Source organism: Diabrotica virgifera, chromosome 2 (assembly GCF_917563875.1).
Source record: "Diabrotica virgifera virgifera chromosome 2, PGI_DIABVI_V3a".
In the NCBI taxonomy this organism is placed as follows: Eukaryota; Metazoa; Arthropoda; class Insecta; order Coleoptera; family Chrysomelidae; genus Diabrotica; species Diabrotica virgifera.
Genome location: NC_065444.1, coordinates 186,640,684 through 186,662,902, shown reverse-complemented (window position 1 = coordinate 186,662,902; position 22,219 = coordinate 186,640,684). Strand labels below are relative to the sequence as shown.

The 22,219-nt window shown below is 32.2% G+C and overlaps 1 protein-coding gene across 1 annotated transcript; it reads left to right on the top strand.

Annotated features, from left to right (window-relative positions):
- The first annotated feature begins 1,635 nt into the window (after nucleotides 1-1,635).
- LOC114337397 (translocator protein) lies at nucleotides 1,636-21,118 on the top strand. Its single transcript, XM_028287816.2, has 3 exons — nucleotides 1,636-2,071; nucleotides 12,419-12,513; nucleotides 15,115-21,118. The coding sequence occupies exons 1-3, from the start codon at nucleotides 1,846-1,848 to the stop codon at nucleotides 15,316-15,318; spliced, it is 525 nt and encodes a 174-aa protein (XP_028143617.1). The 5' UTR covers nucleotides 1,636-1,845; the 3' UTR covers nucleotides 15,319-21,118.
- Nucleotides 21,119-22,219: the final 1,101 nt, after the last annotated feature.

Below are 22,219 nucleotides of genomic sequence, written 5' to 3'. Positions count from 1 at the left end.
TCGGAAATCCAAGGTCAATTTTTTTACATTTAGTACCATCTTTGTGTTATAAACTTACATTCGACACCTCATTTGTCGTTCTATCTGTTTTAATAACGGAGGAATTATATTCGCGGATAGGACAGACGACAAATAGAGAGGCATGAAACCGAAAGCATATATTTTTGTGCTCGTGTTGCTAATAAAGCGGATTGAATCATACAAGTTGTTTTTAAATAAGTGTGACACTCTTCAAAAAATAATTCTACGTATGTATGCCCATAAATGCGAGTGGTCTAGCTATATTTGTCTGTCACATGCGCGGGATCTCTTGGTTAAAAGAGATAGATATATCACCGATCGACTGTTTCCATGCTGTTTCCGCATTATGTTTTAAGAATAAATCATATTTTAAATTGAAAATATATAAACATTAAAATGAGTAACCAATAAAAAGCATTGATCATTAATTAATAACTGAAACAGAATCCATCGATATAAAGTTCAGGTTCGTAAAGGCACAGAATAGAAAATTGTGTGGTCAAGGTACTACAAGGGTACTACCCTCTTACCATACTTCAATGGTACATGATGATAAATTGGCACATTTTGAATTATCTAATTTCGAATAAAATACGGCAACATCAAATACAGGAACTATTGTCCGAAAGTCATAGAACCATTCGTATCGTAGAATCATAGAGGTAAATATTAATAGTCTATGCGTAGAATGTCAAAGGAATGTCAAGGAAGTTATCTCTCAGGAAGGTTGACATAATCGCCTATTTAATAATCGAATGATCGGATTTCATTCCTTTGGTTGGGTAATATTTTATATCTCATATCAAAAAGAAAAAATGATGTTAACTTTATCAGAAAGTTGCCGGAAAATATAAAATACACAGGAAATGTTGGCAAAATGTAAAAGGCTATACGCCCTGAGCTTCGCTGGTGGCGCTCCTGGCGGATTACTAATTCAACTTTCACCGGTAATTTTTAAATTTATTATTTAATTGTTATCGCTTAATATTTACAATGCAAAAAATTAATTAAATTGTAATCGATTTTTTTAAGATTTTGCTAATAATTTTGACGTTCTATTGATAAAATATGAATTTCTTACTTCGGATACTTTCACAATTATCGTGTAGATGGCGCTAAGATTATATTTATAATTACATATTACGGAACATTAAAAAACTTAAATTCAGTATTTAAAACGTAAGTATATTTAAGGTAAAAATATATACCACAGCTTTGACCAACTAATATTTTTTATAATTAATGTTTTTACTTTTAATTTTAAATTAATCACTTTGACATTTATGTCAAATTTCCGGTAAAGGTTTACAGACTTGCCACTACTGGCTCTCGCGAATTTGTAAATATCCCCTCTACGTACGAGCTCACAGCGTGGAAAAAATATGGAACGTCCCAATCAAGAGATCTGCATAGGGATTACGAACACTCGATACGAATCGTATCCGCCATGTTTTCCCATAAGGCGCTATGGTAAAACATGGCGGATACGATGCGTATCGAGTGTACGTAATCCGGGCCCTGAATCCTCATATAACTGTCTGATTAATCGAATAATCCACTGTCACTAGTGTCACTGTCACTGTCATTCATTTGTTGTATCATGTCAACAAATGTCAACAATGATGTTTACTTTATGAGAAAATTACCGGAAAGTGATATCAGGCAGGCAGGTAATAAATTAACGGAATTTGAACTTTACACCTAATAGTGCATAAAATAACGTCATCCACTAATAAAGATAAGATTGCATTCAATCACCTGAGCACTAAAGGTAAGATTTATTGAATGTTTTAAGCGAATCTTCTGGAACTACTAAGTATAAAAATGATTCAGTTAAATTGGCCTGCTCTTGGTTTCACAATTTTGCCCAACTTGGGAGGAATTGCTGGTGGCTTTATAACCAGGAAGAGTATTAATCCATGGTACGAAAATCTGAAGAAACCAAAATGCAGACCACCAAATTGGGCATTTGGCCCTGTTTGGACAACTTTGTACAGTGGAATGGGGTATGCTTCATATCTTGTGTACAGAGACGGGGGCGGATTTCAGGGTAAGTTACTAAATGCAAATATTTCATCTCTTATTCATGTACCATGTCCTTTCAGAATATTGGTTACCATCACAACTATCTAAATTTTATTTACTGCCACCCTAAATATCATCCTTGTATCAATTCCCTACCAATCTTGCAAGCTCTTCAACCATGAAGTCTTTCTTCATACTGGATTATGTTTGCCTGCTATTTTTCCTTTCATAATATTTTGTAACAACCTATATTTGGGACCTCTCATCATTACATGAAATACTCAAGCTTTCTTTTCTTGATGCTTTTTATAATCGCAGTAGTAGTGCTGAGATATTCTAGTATTGTGGAATTACCAATCTTCTCCAAGCAAGAAACTTTTAAAATTCTTCTATAGCACCACATTTCAAAAGCCTCAAGGTGGTTTAGATCACTTTTATTCACAGTCCAAGCCTCTACAACTCTTCACTATAAAATAAGACTGAGAACACATCGCAGTGAAGGAAGCGGATCTGCAATGCCAATTTTAGGTCTCTGTTACTCTGTTACATAATATTTATATTGGGCATCCTTCTAAAAGTGACTCTGGCATGCTAAATTCTGGATCTGCAAATATTTGTAAAATATATTTTTCAAGAAATTAAATGTACAATCGAATTTTTAAGTGTAAATGTCAACCAGTTGAAGAGACCCATTCTTCATTTTTTATCTCCAGTGAATTTATCCTGCTTTTTAACTTTCTAGTGCTAATAGTTATTATTTCTAGTTGTGGAAACAGTTTGGCAAATCTGATAATATGCTAATTTAATTAACCTTTTTAGACAGACTTTTTGATTTCTTCGATATTAATGTTTATAAATTTTCCAGTTGCTAGAAGACAGGCTAATATTTATCTTTTTTATAATACTGAAATGACAGAAATGTAGATCTTGTGATGAATTTTATACAATTATAGACCGGAAGATATTACAAGAAGTTCAGTTATGATTTTCTGAGTTCTGCTCTTTGCAATACTGGAAGGTTAGAGTAGGTACTTACAATTTGTGGAAAAATCGACGGGTTTCCTTTGACATTTTCGTGTGAAAATTAGATTTACTATTAAAAAATAGGGTGCAATGAATTTTTAAGTCCTACCATATCCATAGAAAGACAGGATACTATCGATTTTATGAAGAAAATTTTTTGGACAGGATGGTTGCAAAAGGGCTAAAAGAGTTTTATATACAAACACATAATGAAATTTTCATGTAATTTAAAAAATTTTCTTCATAAAAGCAATAAGTAGTATCTTGTCATTCTATGGATATGGCAGGAATCAAAAATTGATTGCCGGATGTTTTAAAAATACCTGTTTATTATAGAAAAAAACCCTGATAAGATAACCGGATACTACTGAATTAGAACAAATAATAGAGAACTGGAAACCTTGTATAATCAACCAAATATCATCAATGAGATAAAAGCCCAGACACTGAGGCTGGCAGGACATGTGCACAGAGCCAATGAAAACAGCTCATCATACAGATATGAGAGAAAAATCTGATCAGTAAGAGACCCATAGGCAGACCTATACTTAGATGGAGGGATGGCATTCTAAAAAATTTGCATGCCATGAGAATACACAACTGACAAGAAGACATGATTCACCAAAATAGGTAGAGGCAAGTCATAGAGCAGGGAAGACATACAAAGGGTAGCTTGCAAGTAAATACCTACTAATAAAAAAACTTGAAAAAGATTTTCCACAAAAATGCCGTTTTCTGGAGACAGGCAATTTTTATTTCTACAATATGTATTTGAGAAGGAATACATATTGTAGAAACAGTAACAGTTTGATAACTCAAACAGTAAAATATTTGGCTATTACGCTGTACTGGGTTTACTGATGTGAGTCTTAACTGTCTAGTAAATTTAGTTATTATTTTTTGCTACGTTGGTTTAACTTTGAATGACTGGCTCTGACTGGAAATTACTATCCATTCATACTTGCTCATATCCAAATTTAAACAAGAAAATATTAATATGCAGTTTATTAACAAAATAAAATGCCTGAGCTTAGCGAATGGACTATATACATCCATTCAACACCTTTCAATGATGCAAACTTGGGAGCATTTTTGAAAAATACTCAATGGTTTTAAGTTTACTCAGCTGGAACAAAATGGGTACTATTAATATTATAAGTATGCATATATGAAATATGATAAAGCCATATTTTTCATAACTGGTTCATATCTCATGTAAAGTGTACAAAAAAATCTTGTAGATAAGATTGTGGTGATTCAGCTATTTATATGTCTAGATAATTCTAATTGCATATAATAATAAGGTAATCAAATATTTTAAGGACATAATAAATATGTATAATTTATTTATTAATATTAGGAATGATATAATTCCCATAGTATGAAGATTTGTTCATGATTATGTGATGACCTTCATTTTCATTTAAGTCATAAAATTAGCATTAAATTAATCCATTTCACAAGTTTAGGTATATGAAGTGAAGTGTGAAATAAAAGTTCAATGCTAACTTTACTTATGAGTTTGATGTACAAAAAAAAATAAAAAATTCTAAGTGTCCTTTAAAATCACCTTTATTTTGCAAATAAATATTATGTAGGGGAGCATTGGATGCTAAATTTGCAATTACTTAAACGTGATGGGGACCTATATTTAGTTGTGAAGATTAGGTCCTAAAACTAAAAAATGTTACGTGAAGTTTTCCATTTTAGTGGGGATTTTCCATTTTTTAATTTAATGTTCCATTTCCAAATATCATTTTTTTTCGATTATAGCACCATCTATCCATAATTTGAAAAAATGTGTCTAATAAAAGTTACTTGTTTTTTCGTAAGGAATCCAAATCCACAATAAAAAATGGTGGTCCCTATTTCAGATGTTAAGGTAACTCCCCACCCTACGTCCGTGGAGGTGGTGTTTGGTGTCATTCGATAGATTTTTGAAAAATATTGAACACATATTTTTCAGTTTTTCTATCTAATGTTCATTTAGCGACATATCACGGGGTTCCTATATGAAATTTTAAAGTTATGCCTAAGCTCCTCTGTGAGAGGTCGTCTTTGGTACCGTTCGATAGATTTTTGAAAAATATTGAACATTTGTTCGTTATGTACTTAACTTACCTTACTTAGTACTTATGCCATACATTTTTTATGATGTAGTATTCCATGGTCCGTACAAGTTTTCTCCTCATGTGATTTACTGACACACTCGAGTAGTGTAGAATGTATTTTTTCAGTGAAAACCATTCTTTCTGCAATTGGATTGTGCCGGGATCATGCCACAAGAGTTATACATTATCAGGTACCTACTGAAATTGTAGAAAACAATTAAATTTGTTTTGACTCAGCAGATGTTAAATTGTTGCACAATGGCTAAAATGTGCAACATTAAAGTGCTATAAATAAGGACTTTGTACTGATGTTAGATATAAAAAAACATACATAATGTAAAGCTGAGCACATTTAAATGATTTTCTATGTACCATATATGTAGTTGATATGAATTTTAAGGTTTAATTATTTATCAATTATAATATCTAGATATTATGTACCTACTTAAATTCTTAGGCAATTTGAATTTTCATTTATTAATGTGTAGTGCTTTGTTTACCTCAGATTATAATTAACATAGTTATTATACTTTCCTAAAATCATATATTTGGTTTTATTAAAAGTAGTAAACAGTTCATCTAATTTACTTACCGTTGCACGTCATTATCTACGCCAGAGATCTAAGTTGACATAGTTGCCAAACTATAAAAAATCCTGAATCCATTTTAAATCAAATAGATCACATAATTATTGTAAACGTGGATTATACAACAAAACAAATTAATATTCAATGTAAGTAAGTAAAAACTTAAGAAATAGAGAACAAGAATTAAGTTTAATCTTTTAAGATTGGCAGTGCAGGCGTTTTTGCACTGCATTGTTAATAATTAAAAAACGGCTCCGAGCTCTTGGCATGAAGCCGGTAGTTTTCTTTTTATATGTTACAATAACAACTAATAAACTTGTCAGAAACCTCGATTATTCCAAGTAGTGATAAAATTAGGTGAAATTTATATTTTTGTAATAGAGGATCTTTTTACAGTAAAGTAAATAATAAAAACAGTAAATATAATAAAACAGATACTTATAGTAAAGAATATAAACAAATATGAAGTGTCATCACCGCAACTGTCAAATAAATGTTACCAATTTATGCCAAAATATCACCTTCGTTTGATTACAGTTACAGTGTGTTCCGAACGAATGTGCTTCGTAAAAACGATTTATAATCCATTTATACAAATTAAATGAAACATATTATTGTATATTTCTTTAGGTTAACATTAATAGAAATCTTCAAATATTATTTCTACGCGTATATAATAAAATATGTCTAGTGGCTGTAATTCCAGTGTACTCGGCAAAGTGATTCTAAAAAAGAACACACCTATCGCCTAAATATTTCGTGTTGGTATCATGCGACGTCACAGGCTATGACGCGGATGACATGCAATGGTTAGTAAATTAGACAAAGTATACAAAAGCTTGACATAGTACTTACTATCTATAGACATCTTACAATTACTATTCAATATATCATCACATTACTAATATGGCAATTGCATTAGTAATCAAGCAAAACCTTCTGCAGTGGGTAGGACATGTAGTTTGGACTCCAGAATTGAACATGATAAAAAGGTTCTAAGAGCACAACCGGTGGGAATGAGAAGATGATATACACCAAAGCTGAAGTGGATAGACAGGTTAACAAAGGATGCTAAGAAGATCGGTGTTCCCAACTGGAAAATCCAAGCAAGGGACAGGGCAGAATGGTACAGAAAGCTTGAGAGAATTAGAGAATTGGGGCCCTTTAAGGGCTGCAGCACCACGATAATGATGCTAATTATTAATAATGTAAATCAGTTGTCCAGAAAGTTGATAGAAAAAATTTAAAGCACTCATGGGAGTGCCGACAGAAGTGAAAACTTCTTATAGTATATAAATTACAAGTTCAATGCTTTTCCATATCCAAAAAGAAGTGCTATACCTATTTTATATAAGCGTTGCGTACGTTCTATGCTATTTATGTATACATACACATAATATATATTATGTACGTACGAAATTTATTTCGGCAAAGTGATGACGGTCGCAAACTCAATACTTTTTCCCCATCTAAAAAGTGCACGACGTCCCTAAGAAGTTTTCATTTGAAAAATTTATTTCGCCGAAGCGATTACGGTCGTGAAATCAATCTTTTTTCCGCATCCCAAAATAGATTTTACATTTATTTTAAATTTAAATACTTTTATACAATTTATGTATACATACTCATAATATAGATACGTACAAAATTTATTTCGCCGAAGAGATGACGGTCGCGAAATAAATCATTTTTCCCAATCCTAAAATAGGTTTTACATTTATTTTAAATTTAAATGCCTCTGCAGAATTTATAAATACAGTCCGTCTAATTTACTTACCGTTGCATGTCATTACCTACGTTAGAGATCTATGTAAGTTGACATTGTTGCCCAATTACAAAAAATTATTGAATACATTTTCAATCAAATACATCACACAATTTTTGCGGAAGTGGATTATACAGCAAAACAAATTAATATTCAATGTAAATAAATAAAAACTTTAGAAATAGAAAACAAGAATTAAGTTTATTCTTACGTTAAAGTACATAATAAAAACAGTAAATATAATGAAACAAATACTTATAGTAAAGAATATAAACAAATATGAAGTGTCATCACCGCAACTGTCAAATAAATGTTACCAATTTATACCAAAATATCACCTTCGTTCGATTATAGTTGCAGTGCATTCCGAACAAATGTGCTTCATAAAAACGCTTTATAATCCATTTATACAAATTAAATGAAACATATTAAGTATTGTGTATTTCTTTAAGTTAACATTAATAGAAATCTTTAAATATTATTTCTACGCGTATATAATAAAATATGTCTAGTGGCTGTAATGCCAGTGTACTCGGCAAAGTGATTCTAAAAAAGAACACACCTACCGCCTAAATATTTCGTGTTGGTATCATGTGACGTCACGGGCTATGACGCGGATGACGTGCAACGGTAAGTAAATTAGATGGAGTATACATACACATAATATATAGCATAAGCGATGACGGTCGCAATGACGGTCGCCAATTCAATGCTTTTCCCCTATCCAAAAATCGCACAACGTCCCTAAAGATGAAGGTCGCGATGACGGTCGCGAATTCAATGCTTTTTCCCCTATCCAAAAATCGCACAACGTCCCTAAAGAAGTTTTCACTTCAAAAATCTAAGTTTTCAATCTAATAGCACATAAAACAACATCCAAAAATGTTATTCTACATCCTATCAGATTGAAAACAATGGGAACCTTCTCTGGTAACACCTCCGAGGCTTCTACAATTTGCAAGCCATAACGGGTGCTGAGACTAAGGAAGATGAGGGAATTTTACAATTTATAATTCACGTCCCATCTGCTCAGCGCGGTAAAGTTCAAGTAGTATGATAGAATTGATCCAAAAGATGGCATAACCCAGACATCCAAAGTGAAAGTTATCCTCCAACACTAAATTGTTCTATATGGTCCACATAATGTTCTGAAAAAAGTCACACCATTTTGAGCGTCGGGTTTGGGGGGAGAGGGGGGAGAAATCGGTAAATTCGTAGTTTTTTACGTTTTTCGTTAATATTTCTAAAACTGTGCGGTTTAGCATGAACAACCCTCTATACAAAAATGGTCTACATTAAATTTGAAATAAAAAAGATCCTATGCATAATCCTTCAAGAATGAACGGTTCCAACGATACGGAGGTAGTATTGTATAATTGGTCCAAAAAAAGGCCTAACCCAGACATCCAAAATAAAAGTTTTCCTCCTACACCAAATTGTTCTATATGGTAAACATATGGTTCAGTAAAAAGTTACACCATTTTGAGCGTCCGGTTTGGGGGGAGATGGGGGAGAAGTCACAACAGACTTGACACAACAGATGTATCAGCTAATACGAGAGATATGGATAGAAGAAGAAATCCCCCAACAATGGAAGAAAAGTATAATCTGCCCTATTCATAAAAAAGGAGACAAACTGTTGTGTCAGAATTATAGAGGCATCTCTTTACTTTGTTCGGGATACAAAATATTCACAAACATCCTTAATCGAAGACTTCAACCTCTCACGGAAAAAATCATCGGGGAATATCAAGCAGGGTTTAGGCAAAATAGATCTACCATTGACCAACTATTTACAGTTAAACAAATACTAGCCAAAGCATGGGAATATGACATGGACGTTTACAATCTCTTTGTAGATTTTAAACAAGCCTATGATTCAATAGATAGAACAATTCTACCTAATATATTGGAAGAATTTGGCATACCATCAAAATTAATACGACTAGTGCAAATGACAATGACAGAAACAGAAGCACAAGTATGTATTCAAGGACAGATCACTGATGCGTTTACGATAACGCAAGGACTGAAACAAGGCGACGGACTGGCTCCAACGCTTTTTAATCTTGTTCTTGAATATGTAATTAGACGGTTGACGGTAAGCGGAAATAACATACTTACAAACAAATCTACCCAATTAGCAGCATACGCGGATGATATAAACATAATGAGCAGAACAATGAATGCAGCGGAAGAAACCTACGTTGAGTTGAAACAGAGTGCAGAAGCAGTAGGGCTAGCAATAAACACAAATAAAACAAAACTACTCATACAAACCAGATCAAATAGACCGGCGCAACAACACTTTATTGACGATATAGAACATGTGAATAGATTCACGTACCTAGGAATGGATCTGGTTGCAAGCAGTGAAGAAGAACCGGAAATAAATAGAAGGCTTGTGCTGGCAAATAAAGCATATTTCGCGATGGGCCACATATTCAAATCCCGAGACGTACACCGGAAAACAAAACTCCGGGTATATAAAACAATAATCAGGCCCATAGTAAGTTATGGCTGCGAAACATGGGTGGTGACGCAGAAATCTGCCAATGCATTAGATGTGTTTGAAAGAAAAGTATTACGTAGGATACTGGGCCCAATAAGGGAAAATAACAACTGGCGAATTAGGTATAATAGAGAAATATACGAGCAATATAGCGAACCAACTCTAGCACAACACACTAAACTACAGAGATTACGGTCGGCAGGGCACGTGGTCCGCATGCATGAGAATAGAATCCCCAGAAAATTGCTGAATGCAAGAATGCAGGGAAGAAGACCGGTTGGAAGACCTAAAAAGAGATGGGAAGACGAAGTCGATGAGGATGCCAGGAACTTCCTGGGAACGCGTTCATGGAAAAGAACAGCGGTAAATCGAAATGATTGGAGAAGCTTATTGAAGGAGGCCAAGGCTCGATTTGGGCTGTAGTGCCATTGGATGGATGGATGGGGGAGAAGTCGGTAAAGTAAAAGTTTTTTTTACGTTTTTCGTCATAATTTCTAAAACTGTACTTTAGCGTAAACAATGTTCTATACAAAAATGTACTACATAAAATTTAAAACAAAAAGATCCTATACATAATTGTTATAAAATCAACGGTTCCAGAGTCACGGAGGGTGAAAAGGGGAGGTTTTCGATACTTTTTATATTTTTTTGGTAAATTGATGATGATTTTGGGTGGTGAGGTTGACGTTTCTTCAAGGGCTTATCACTAACATATCATCGGCCACTGAAATAGCAAATTTGATTTATAGAACACAATCCTGTTAAATAAAATCAGTAGGAAATTGCCCAAAAAATGTAAAAAGTATCGAAAACCTCCACTTTTCACCCTCCGTAACTCTGGAACTGTTGATTTTATAACAATTATGTACACGACCTTTTTTATTTTAAATTTCATGTAGAACATTTTTGTATAGAACATTGTTTACACTAAAGCATAGTTTTAGAAATATTGACGAAAAACTTAAAAAAACTACTAATTTACCGACTTCTCCCCCCATCTCCCACCCAAACCGGACGCTCAAAATGGTGTAACTTTATATAGAACAATTTGGTGTTGGAGGAAAACTTCTACTTTAGATGTTTAGGTTAGGCCTTTTTTTGGATCAATTATACTATACTACCTCAGTAACTTTGAAACCGTTAATTTTAGAAGGATTATGTATAGGACCTTTTTTATTTCAAAATTTAATGTAGAACATTTTTGTATAGAAGGTTACTTATACTAAACCGCATAGATTTCTCCCCCCCCCCCCCCCCCAAACCCGACGCTCAAAATGATGTGACTTTTTCGACCATATAGAACAATTTGGTGTTGGAGGATAACTCTCACTTTGGATGTCAGGGTTTGGGTCTAGTTATACCATAATACAACGAGAATAGTTCCCTTCGTACTCCAATCACAGTAAACATGTAAATCAAAAATGAATAACCATTTTCAATTTCGTTGCAACACGAAACTACAGCCGCATCATTTTGATTTACATGTTTACTCTGATTGGAGTACGAAGGGATGGGTACAATTGGAACTTTACCGCGCTGAGCAGATGGAACGTGAATTATAAATTGTAAAATTCCGTCATCTTCCTTAGTCTCAGCATTCGTTAGGGCTTGCAAATTGTAGAAGCCTCGGAGGTGTTACCAGAGAAGGTTCCCATTGTTTTCAGTTTGATAGGATGTAGAATAACATTTTTGGATGTTGTTTATGTGCTATTAGATTGAAAACTTAGTTTTTTTGCTAGCAATTGCCGCTAGGGCATCCCTGCCATTTCGTTCATTGCTATCCGTGACTGCGCGCCGGGTTTGTCCTAGTTGGGTCAGAGAGAGCAGCATATGTGCCTCCTGATGAGAAACTAATAAGTTTCGAAACCGGTAGAGGTGCTTGCTGCACTCTCTGATTGAACTGGAATAATGATGCGGCTGTAGTTTCGTGTTGCAACGAAATTGAAAATGGTTATTCATTTTTGATTAATAGAAATAGTTTTGTTGGAAGTCTTTTAAATCCTTAAAGTACTCTCTCTATATTTTGTTGTTACATGTTATGATTGTCTGTGTAATATTTAACTTACCAATGACTACTTATTTTTCATGATTCCATTTACCCTTTGTTAAAGTTAATATATATGGGCCATTCCACGAACATACGCCTGTTTTGGATTACTTCGACAACGAATATTTTACTGTGCAACATAAGAAGTACGAAAGTAAATGGCGCTAATAATTATTCCAATAAACAACAATGTAATTTGCAATTTACTTTCCTTCTTCTTATTTTGCACAGTAAAATATTCGTTGTCGAAGTAATCCAAAACAGGCGTATGTTCGTGGAATAGGGTATACCTTCTGTGATTGTTTACATTTTATTTTATGATTTTAGGACCCGCCAAATTACCATTAATTGTCTACGGGGTTAATCTCGCAGCTAATTGGGCATGGACTCCAATTTTCTTTGGAAAGAAGGATCTACAGCTGGTAAGTCAAACAATAGAAGAGAATTAGATCTTCAATTGTTAATAAATTAATATTTTCTTTGAAAATGATTCCGGGTTGAAAACCAAAAAAAAAAGTTAAAAACAAGAAACATATTTATTCACAAAACATAAGAAAATATTTGGTGTCTGTTTTTATTTATATTAAAACATCTTTTAAGAGTAACATAATTATATTTATTATCCATATCGTATGATCTTACTTGCAAAACTAGCTTTACAAAAACACAACTTTTCAGTAAGACAATCTCCATTGAGAAATTTTAATTTGGAATCACAAAAACAGAAAACACAGTATGAAGCTTCGCGGTAGTCTATCTATAGTATCGCCTATTGTACCATTTTGTTTTCTATCTAGAATCTAGACTGTATATTTTTGTGTAAAAAACAAAAGGAAAAGTCTAGACTTAATAACATCTATATGCAATACAATATTATGACCCAGATAAAAATACCATCGAGATGGTTAAAATAAGTTATACCACTACACAAAAACCTAATTCATAACAAAGCCATGACTACTAAATAAGAAATCTTATGTCTTATATCCTTCACACTTTTTAAAGAATCATCCATACAAGAATTTACAGGAAATTTGAACATCAGATGGATAATACCGAGTTGGGAATTAGAAATAGATTGGGAACAAGAGCTCTTTTTTTTTCCTCGAAACAAATTTACCTACACAAAAATGTAGATGTATAGGCATATTTTATAGGCCATCTATAGATGTTGTATAACTATGTAAACCATCAAAAAGTGATCGAAATTATAAAGATCAACTGGAATTGACAAACAAGACTTTGCGTTACCCCTTTGCGTTACATATATTTTGTACGATATTATTATAATTTATAGACATGTAAACATTTAAAAGTGTCGGCGGCATGAGCAATCATTAGAGTATCAATTTTTATTGCCGGCAACCCAAATTCAATCGGCTCTGGATTATTGTAAATATTTCATTCATAGGACCAATAAAAAGCTACAGAAATAAAAATTAAACTGATTATTTTTTAATGATTTTAACTTCCAATCGTATAGTAAGATATTTGATCACGTGTTTAATTCTGTCCAATCAGATTAAAATTATACTGAGAAACTTATATTATCTACTGTAGAGAATTACCGATAGAATTTTTTAAGTAGATTGTTTCTGTTTAATGGCAACCAGTTTCCTAGTTTTGACAACTGTCACATTTAAGAAAATATCCATAATATACGTATTAAAAAATAATCTTACGAATATCACACGACAGTAAGAATAAATAAGAAAATAATGTTTCATTTTTACTCAAATTTGTTGTCGTTGGGCAATAGCCCCTCGAGCCCTGCGGGCTCTCGTGTCTATTGCCAGACAACAAATTTTCCAAAAACTGTCGCATTATTTTCAATTTATTCTCACTCTCTTGTGATATTATACCCGATAATTTTTGATAATATCCCGTCGTCAAGTATATTTTACGTCAGATGCCCTTCATTGCTACGAAAAAATACATTCAGTGACATTAATGACAATTAGGGCCGGTTGTTCGAACGCTAATCAACAATGATCACTATCAAATATTTAATTACTGTCACCAAAACTGTCAATGTCAACTTTTATTGGGTTGCTGAAAACATAATTGATTTTAATTATGAGATTAGGTAATCAATTAACATAACAATTATTAACATAATTAATTAAGTAATTTCATAATTGTAATTCAGCAACCCAAACAAAGTAGACATTGACAGTTGGTGACAGTAATTAAATATTTGATAATGATCATTGTTGATTAGCGTTCGAACAACCGGCCCTAAATGTTTTAAAAATTATAAAAGTGATGACTTTCAACCGTCAAATATTTATAACAGCTGTGTGTTTAATTGTACTAATTTGTACTTACATAAATAAGTTACAATAAAATTTTGGTTTTGAACAGTTTTATTCATGAAATAATCGCAACAAATTGCACTCGATCTCTAAAATTATTATCGAATTTTTTCCCTCGTGACACTTTGACATAATTTCACTCCCCTTCGGGTCGTGAAATTAAAACTGTCAAAGTGTCACTCGGGAAAAATTCGATAATTTTAGAGCTCTTGTGCAATTACTACTGATAATTTATTAGACATGTATTTATAAACATTAAGAGTATAGCATAGTCACTTGAGATCCTAGTTACTTGAGACCGTTCACATGCTAACGCGCGTTTTAGGTCATTAAAATAAGTCAAATGTATGTAGTTGTAATCGCGCCCCTCATGTGAACGGGCTCTTACTCTTGCTGAGCGGAGGGGGTGTGTTCCAAAGTTAAAGAGAGGGGAACACTGAACGAGGAATAGTAAGCAATAAGCAAGTAATGTGGATAACCACGGCCGGTAATTTAACAATGGTATTACGTTACCTACTCCTTGTCAATGAGTAATTTTCGAACTTAAATTATTTGTTTTAACCTGCCGATGGACGATTAAACATCGATACTGTAGTGGATGTTGCCGATTTTAGCGTTTCCTTCAATGTTGTATATCTAATTACAAAGTAAACGCTCTGTATGTTACTATAATGTAGTTTATAATATGTACACATTTATTATTTTTAGGCTCTTATTGAGATTCAGCTAATAAACGGCACTGCCTTGGGTATGGTATACCTTTTCCACAAGATCAACCCTACAGCTGGCTACCTTATCGTACCATATTGCATCTGGTTAGGTTTGGCCACAGCGCTAAACTACTGCATTTGGAGAGACAACAAAACCACTCCAGCTATAACTGAAGCTAAAGCCGAAGCTAAAGAACAATAAAGAATAAATGACAGTAGTACAATGATGCATGTTTAAGGGGAGGTATGGTTTGAAATCAACATTTCAAGCACAGTTTTGTGATTTTTTTTAAACTATGGTACAACTATTTTATTTTTAAATTAAATAATCATATTAAGTACAATTAAAAAAAATGTCAAGGAAAAATACTGAAAAATAAGCCAACGGTGGCAAATTTTTACAGACACCTAAAAAATTGGATTTTTCGGTGGACATCACAACTCGTCACAGGATCATGTGAAATAAAAAATTCAAAAAGATTTTATTAGTTTATGAGTTTCTTGAGGTAAGTAACGCTTTTAAGTTTTTTTATTTTTGACGATTTTTGAGTTTTTGGTATTACTCGGAAGTCAAAAAAGCAAAATTATTTGTAACAAAAGGGTGAAAATCAACATATTTATTATTGTTAAACAAAAAATTGGCATAAAACCAAATATGCTCGACAGCGTTACCTCACGAAATGTCCAAAGAAAATATTTGCAAAATTTCAGGTGGATCGGAAGAGTACAGTACAACCTGCCATATCCGGACGGTTCTGCACCGTCCGGATCTACCGAAATCTACCGAGAAAAGCAGTCCTGCTGTTGGACAACGCACTAAAAGAAGAACTAAAAGATGGCGAAATAATGTATTAATAGAATCTATAAAACGTGTCTATCGACGAAAGTTATTGACGGCGTTGATTACTGGAATGTATGAAGGAGAAAACGTTTCAGAGACTGTAAAAGAAGTAGTGGTTTTGATATCCGGATTTTTTCATATCCGGATCGGTCTGTCGCCACATTGATTGTGGTTGTTTGACTGTAGTTTGTGAGTTACAATGTCCACCACCTTTGAAAGTGAAGTTTTGAGAAAAACTCGTTTAAAGTTTTGACAACTTTTATTTTCAATTTCTTTTTGTCTGTCAAATAGTAAAGTGACGCGCACCGGAATATGTTTTTTGAATCGCGAAGTAATCTACAAAAGAGAAGGGGAACAGTTGTTGAACGTTTCTCGCTACACTCAAGCGTGCTGGCGCAAAACCGCGGCAAAGCGAGTCGAAGGTACGGATATTCAACATGCTGTATCTCTGGTAATTTTACTCCGAGCAATCTGAAATTTTCAGAGAATATTCTTGTAGTTATGCACTTATATTTACAATAATAAAGAAAATCGAAAATTTCAAACCATGCCCTCCCCCCCTAATGCGCTTTTTATAGCAATATGTCGAGAACTGACAAGGTTTTTTGTTTATGTTTTAAGTAAATTGCTTAATTGTTAGTTTTTATGTTTATACACAAAACAAAATTACCGTTTTCAAAAAGATTGGCAGTTATGTGTAAGAAGTTTATTCAGGCAGTCATAGATTGTTCATGATTTTTTAAATATCTATCAAATATAGGAAATATGTCTACTAATAATACTGGCTATACCTTTGGTTTTTTTATTGCTGATTATTCGCTTTCTTTAATGTTATTTATTTCTATAAAAAGGTTTTGATAAAGTTTTTCTTGAAATACAATTTTTAGAGTATGGTAATCATTTTGGGAAATTTATAGATTTTTCTGTATACAAATTTAGGAAAAGCGGTGTTAAAATATATTCCTGTTATATAGTTACGAACGTATAGTATATGTAGTTTCAAAATTGTAGGTACTAAATTGTCAGAAATTTGTATGGTTTACCGTGATGATATTCTTGCCAGATTGTTATTTTTTTTAATAATCTGTATTTTAAATAGTCAGATAAAAACGACTTAATGATATCTCTCAATTAATATTCAATAGCGTACCGATCATTCTTTTAGTTAAAAGTTAATAATCAAATGAAAACAATCTTGATAAAGTGGTTTGACGTCTTCAGGACGACAAAATAATCATTATTGCTTAAATAATACTCGTGGGATGATGAATAACTATGGAAATCACTAGTATCTACGTTGATGATAATAACGAATTGACCGTACAACCATACATTCCTACACATGCAATTTGCTTCATTAGTAATTCATGTCATTTTTTAGAAGTCGAAAAGGCAACCAAATTGAACAACGATATTTATTGCGACTGCTCTGGCCAATTATATTCCCAAACTATAATTATTGTCAACCGTTTCGATATTCGCTGTGTGCAAGTACTTAAAGGGGATACGAGAAACGATCGTGCGCAAGTAGCGGAGAAATCTTGCAACTTTCTTAGCATATTTCATAAATTAATTGTCAAATTTACGTATATTTCATACCTACTATCATTGAAGAAAATTTTAAAAATTATATGTTCCTCCACAATATTTATAGGCTATTGATTATGTATTTTAGAAAGGAACTACAACGTTAACCATTTAAAGGGGTGCGTTTTTGAGAAAGGGGTGCATTAGTCCCTAGGCACAGGGCGAATTAGGGTGAGTTCTATGCACTTTTGGTGCAAACACGTCTACAGAAAGATTGTTCCAGGTTAAATTTACTATCGAAATGTCATATTTTTAAGTCAAAAATATTTTTTCTTTACAAAAATATATTCAAAAGAAAAGCAAGAACAAAACACGAAAGATAGCAATTTTGTTTTTAGCCCTATAACTTTTTTCTAGGGGGATACAGGTATAGGCATTGCTTCACAGAACAAAAAACTTCCATCTTTCCTCTTTAAAATGACTTTAGTAGTAATCTCTATGATTTATAGTTTCCATAATATGATGTTTCAAATTTCGCCACTCACAGCGATTTTGGCCCATTTTTTTTTTGTTACTTCTCAAACATTGTTCTGTAACTTTTTTCTACACAGCTTTAGGTATATGCAATGTTACATTTAATGGGAAGAAAGGTCAATTACCTTTAAAATGGTCGATTGTGGAAGGCTGTATAATTATTGTTAAGCAAGATATGGTTGTTCAAATTTTATACTTTTAGTGATTTTTGATATGTATATAATTATTTTTAAATTTCTCATAACTTTTTTTATTGTATCTTTAGGTATATACATTGTCTAATAATAAGGAAAGCTTATTTTCTTTACTTAAAATGGTGTATCGTAAAAAATTCTAGAACTATTTTTAAACAAGATATGCTTTTTCAAAATGTGACATAATATTCACATGCAATAGGTCCCACTAAGTTCCATATGGAAAACTTTTATTATTACCTTTATGAAAAAAATTATTCTTTATAAAATGCTCTGCATAGTCTAAAATGTAAGATGCAATCATCAGATATAAAATTTTATCAATAGTGTACGAGGTCTGTTAAAAAATATGAATTTAGCTGAAGAGTAAAGTACCTTTATATTTCACAATATCGAAAAGTGTTATTAAGAAAAGATATTTGTTATTAAAAATTATGTTATATTATGCAATTATATTCTTCTAATTGAAAAAAATAAATTAAAAGAATATATAATTTTTCTCAAATTACGGATACTCTTGTATATTTTTTGCAATACTCCTTTTTAAAGTAGAGAAAATTATCTTTTTTATTCCACAATGTATATACCTAAATATACAAGAAAAAAGGCATAATGAGAAATTTAAAAAATAATCATTAAAAATATCAAAAATCATTAAAAGTATAAAACCTTGAAAAAGCATAACTTGCTTAAAAAGAGCCGTATAGTCTTATACAATAGATCATTTTAAAAATAATTGGCTTCTCTTTCTACTAAATGTACAATTGCATATACATACCTAGAAATGCGTAGAAAAAAGTTACAGAACAATGTTTGCGAAATAATGTGGAAAATGGCCCAAAAATGCTGTGAGTGGCGAACTTTGAAAAATCATATTTCAGAAACTGTAAATCCTGGAGACTTTTAACAAACTTCATTTTAAAGAGAAAGAATGGAAGTTTTTTTCGCTGAAGCAATGCCTATACCTATATCCCTGTGGACAAAAGTTATGGGGCAAAAAAACAAAATTTCTTTCTTTCGGGATTTTTTCTTGCTTTTCTTTTAAATATATTTTTGTAAAAAAAAAAATTTGACTTTAAAATGTATTATTTAGATAGTAAATTTAACCTGGAACAATTTTCCTGTAGACGTGTTTGTACCAAAAGTGCATAGAACTCACCCTAATTCAACCTGTGTCTAGGGACTAATTCACTTCTTTCTCAAAAACGCACCCATTTAAATGGTAGCACTCCGCGATTTTTTCAAATTTAGAGGTCCATTGACCATATGAGACAATAAAATCCCGTTAACGTTGTAGTTCCTTTTAGCTCTCTTATTTTGAACATAATCAATAGCAATGTGATATGCAATTATTAAGAAAATTTAGTTGATTGTATTGTACTTGTAGTATTGCATTTTAATAATTAATTTTATTTACTACATACACATTCTATGTTTACTTTTTAATAACATAACCTCAATCTTACTTTTTCTTTTTATTCTTTTTTGTGGGCTATGGCCTTGATAATTATCCAGCAACCAGGAATAACATAACTGGCCAATGTAATTAAAAGTGCTACAAATGTTGCTGAGCTATGAAACCAGGTGTCGCTCTTCCGAACTTGCACGGTCCCAATAGGAATAAAATAATTGCATGTCCACTGCACTGATTTTTGTTAACCTTCGGTCGGGCGCATCAAATCTGTGAGATTAAATCGCTGGTACCTATGATTAATGTGATTCCTAATACATTTCCAGTGAAAATAATAACTCTTTGATAAGTGTTGGCGATACAATTCTTTTTTATATGCGTGTCCGCGAAGATTATAACTCCCAAGATATTTATAACGAAACGATGTAGTTCATAATAGATGCCGACGAAAACAATTATTTCCCTTTCTGTTTCTACCGACGAAACAATTATTTCTGAGAACTTTTTAGTAATTATAATTTTCGTGGACCCAAAAACAAAAATGATGTTTTTTGCTGATACTCCTCAAAAAATAATTTTTTTCGCTAGCACTTTATTAGGGATTATAATTTTCACAATCATATAATCGAAAATAATATTTTTCGCGGCGCGTTCATTGAAAGTTCTACTCTTACCGGCATTTTTCGGAGTTATACTTTTCGTATGCGGCGGCGAAATACTTAGATATTTGGTGTGCCTACGGGTGGCGTTTTTCTTTGATGATTAAATAACTTGTTTTTTTGTTAATTATTTATGTGATTGTTTAAAAATGTTAGCTGAAAATAAAAAATAACCATTTTTAATTGAATAGTAGAGTTTGTTAATTTTTGTTTTTAAGTTTAGGCAGAAATTTATTTTTAATCTCATAGATGAAATGCGCCCGAACGTGTTCAGATTTTATTGCGCCCGACCGAAAGTAGTTAATATTTAAGGTTTGTTCCAACTCGATACAAAACCGTTCTTGAATCGTTATGCGCATGCGCAATAACGAATAATTATGCGTAGTAACACATTTATCGTTACTGCGCATACTCGTAACCGTTCAAAAATGGTTTTGTATGGAGTTGGAACAAACCTTTAGTTGTTCTTCCATTGGAAAATGTCGCTGTCATTTCTGAGAACGTACTGACTACAATTCTGAAACTATACTTTAATACGTCTTTTACGTTATTTGGTGGAGAAATGAATTTATTGACAGTCGAAAGATGCAACTATAACCCCGAAATACATACAAAATTTTAAGTTTTATATGTATACACGTCTATACATTACAAATACTGTTGGATAGTACCTGTATTTAATGAAAATTTATTTAACTTCAATCGAATACTATGTATCATTTGTCACATCTACAGTGTTCAATTGCACAAAAAGACTTATTTTGATAATGTTATTACTAGTTCAAATTTTATGGTTTTTTATTTGCTATATAAATTTTATTAAACATTTAACATTTGTCAACGCATTTTATTTTTTCTACTCAATTTTATCCCAGATGGAGAACGAGATAGGGACTTTTGAGAAACAGACTAAAGGGACTAAAATGTTTTGATAGCATAAATCGGCAGAAATGATGGACATCACTCAGAAAAAATTAATACAAATAATCTCCAGATTGTTTAAAATTTATCTTGGGGTCAGTTGACAAAGCCACTACGTATTAAAAACTCATTATCAACTTAAGAAATGCAAAGAACAAGAGGGGTGCGCCAAGGCTTTATTTTGTCTCATCTACTATTATTCAATACCTAGGAAAATATTCCAGATAGCGATTTAAAACCAAGTGTTCTGAAACTTTGTTTTTGTGGAATTTTAGTATTATTTGTTATCTTTACGGGGAATTACCAATTTCAGTTCAAAATATGTTTGTTTATAAAATATAAATTAAACGAATAATTTTGTTTTGTTACCTGGCAAGACAGAAACGCTTCTAATAATTTAATTTTATCTAACTCATTCATATATAGTGTGTCTGCGTAACTTGGAACCATACCATATGGGAAACTTTTTTATTATTAATTTTACGAAAAAACGTTATTCTCCATAAAGTGCTCTTCATGGTCTAAAACCTAAGATTCAATCATCAGATATCAAATTTTAATTATTTTTATACGAGGTATTTAAAAAAATATGAATTTCGCTCATGAGTAAAGTATCTTTATTTTTCACAATATTGGAAATTGTTTATTATAAGAAGTTGTTCGTAATTTAAAACTACAGTGGAACGTCGATAATCCGGACGTCAAAAATCCGGACCGTCAATAATCCGGATTTGTATCTAGCAAAAATATCTAATTCTTTTAAAATAAATTAAGAACTTATCTGCTAAAAACGAACCTCTACCGCAGTTCAAAAATATTTTACACATTTTTTTAAAAGCACAAATAGTGTTTGATGTTTTTACTGTAAACATGCTGCTATTATAAATTAATTACAATACAGTGTTTAAACATAAAAAAATGTTTTGATTAATTTCACCTCTAGACACTTTACTGTACAAGAGAAAACATAAAATTTTAAAACGTTTGTTGTACTTTAATGTGCATACTGGCCTTTT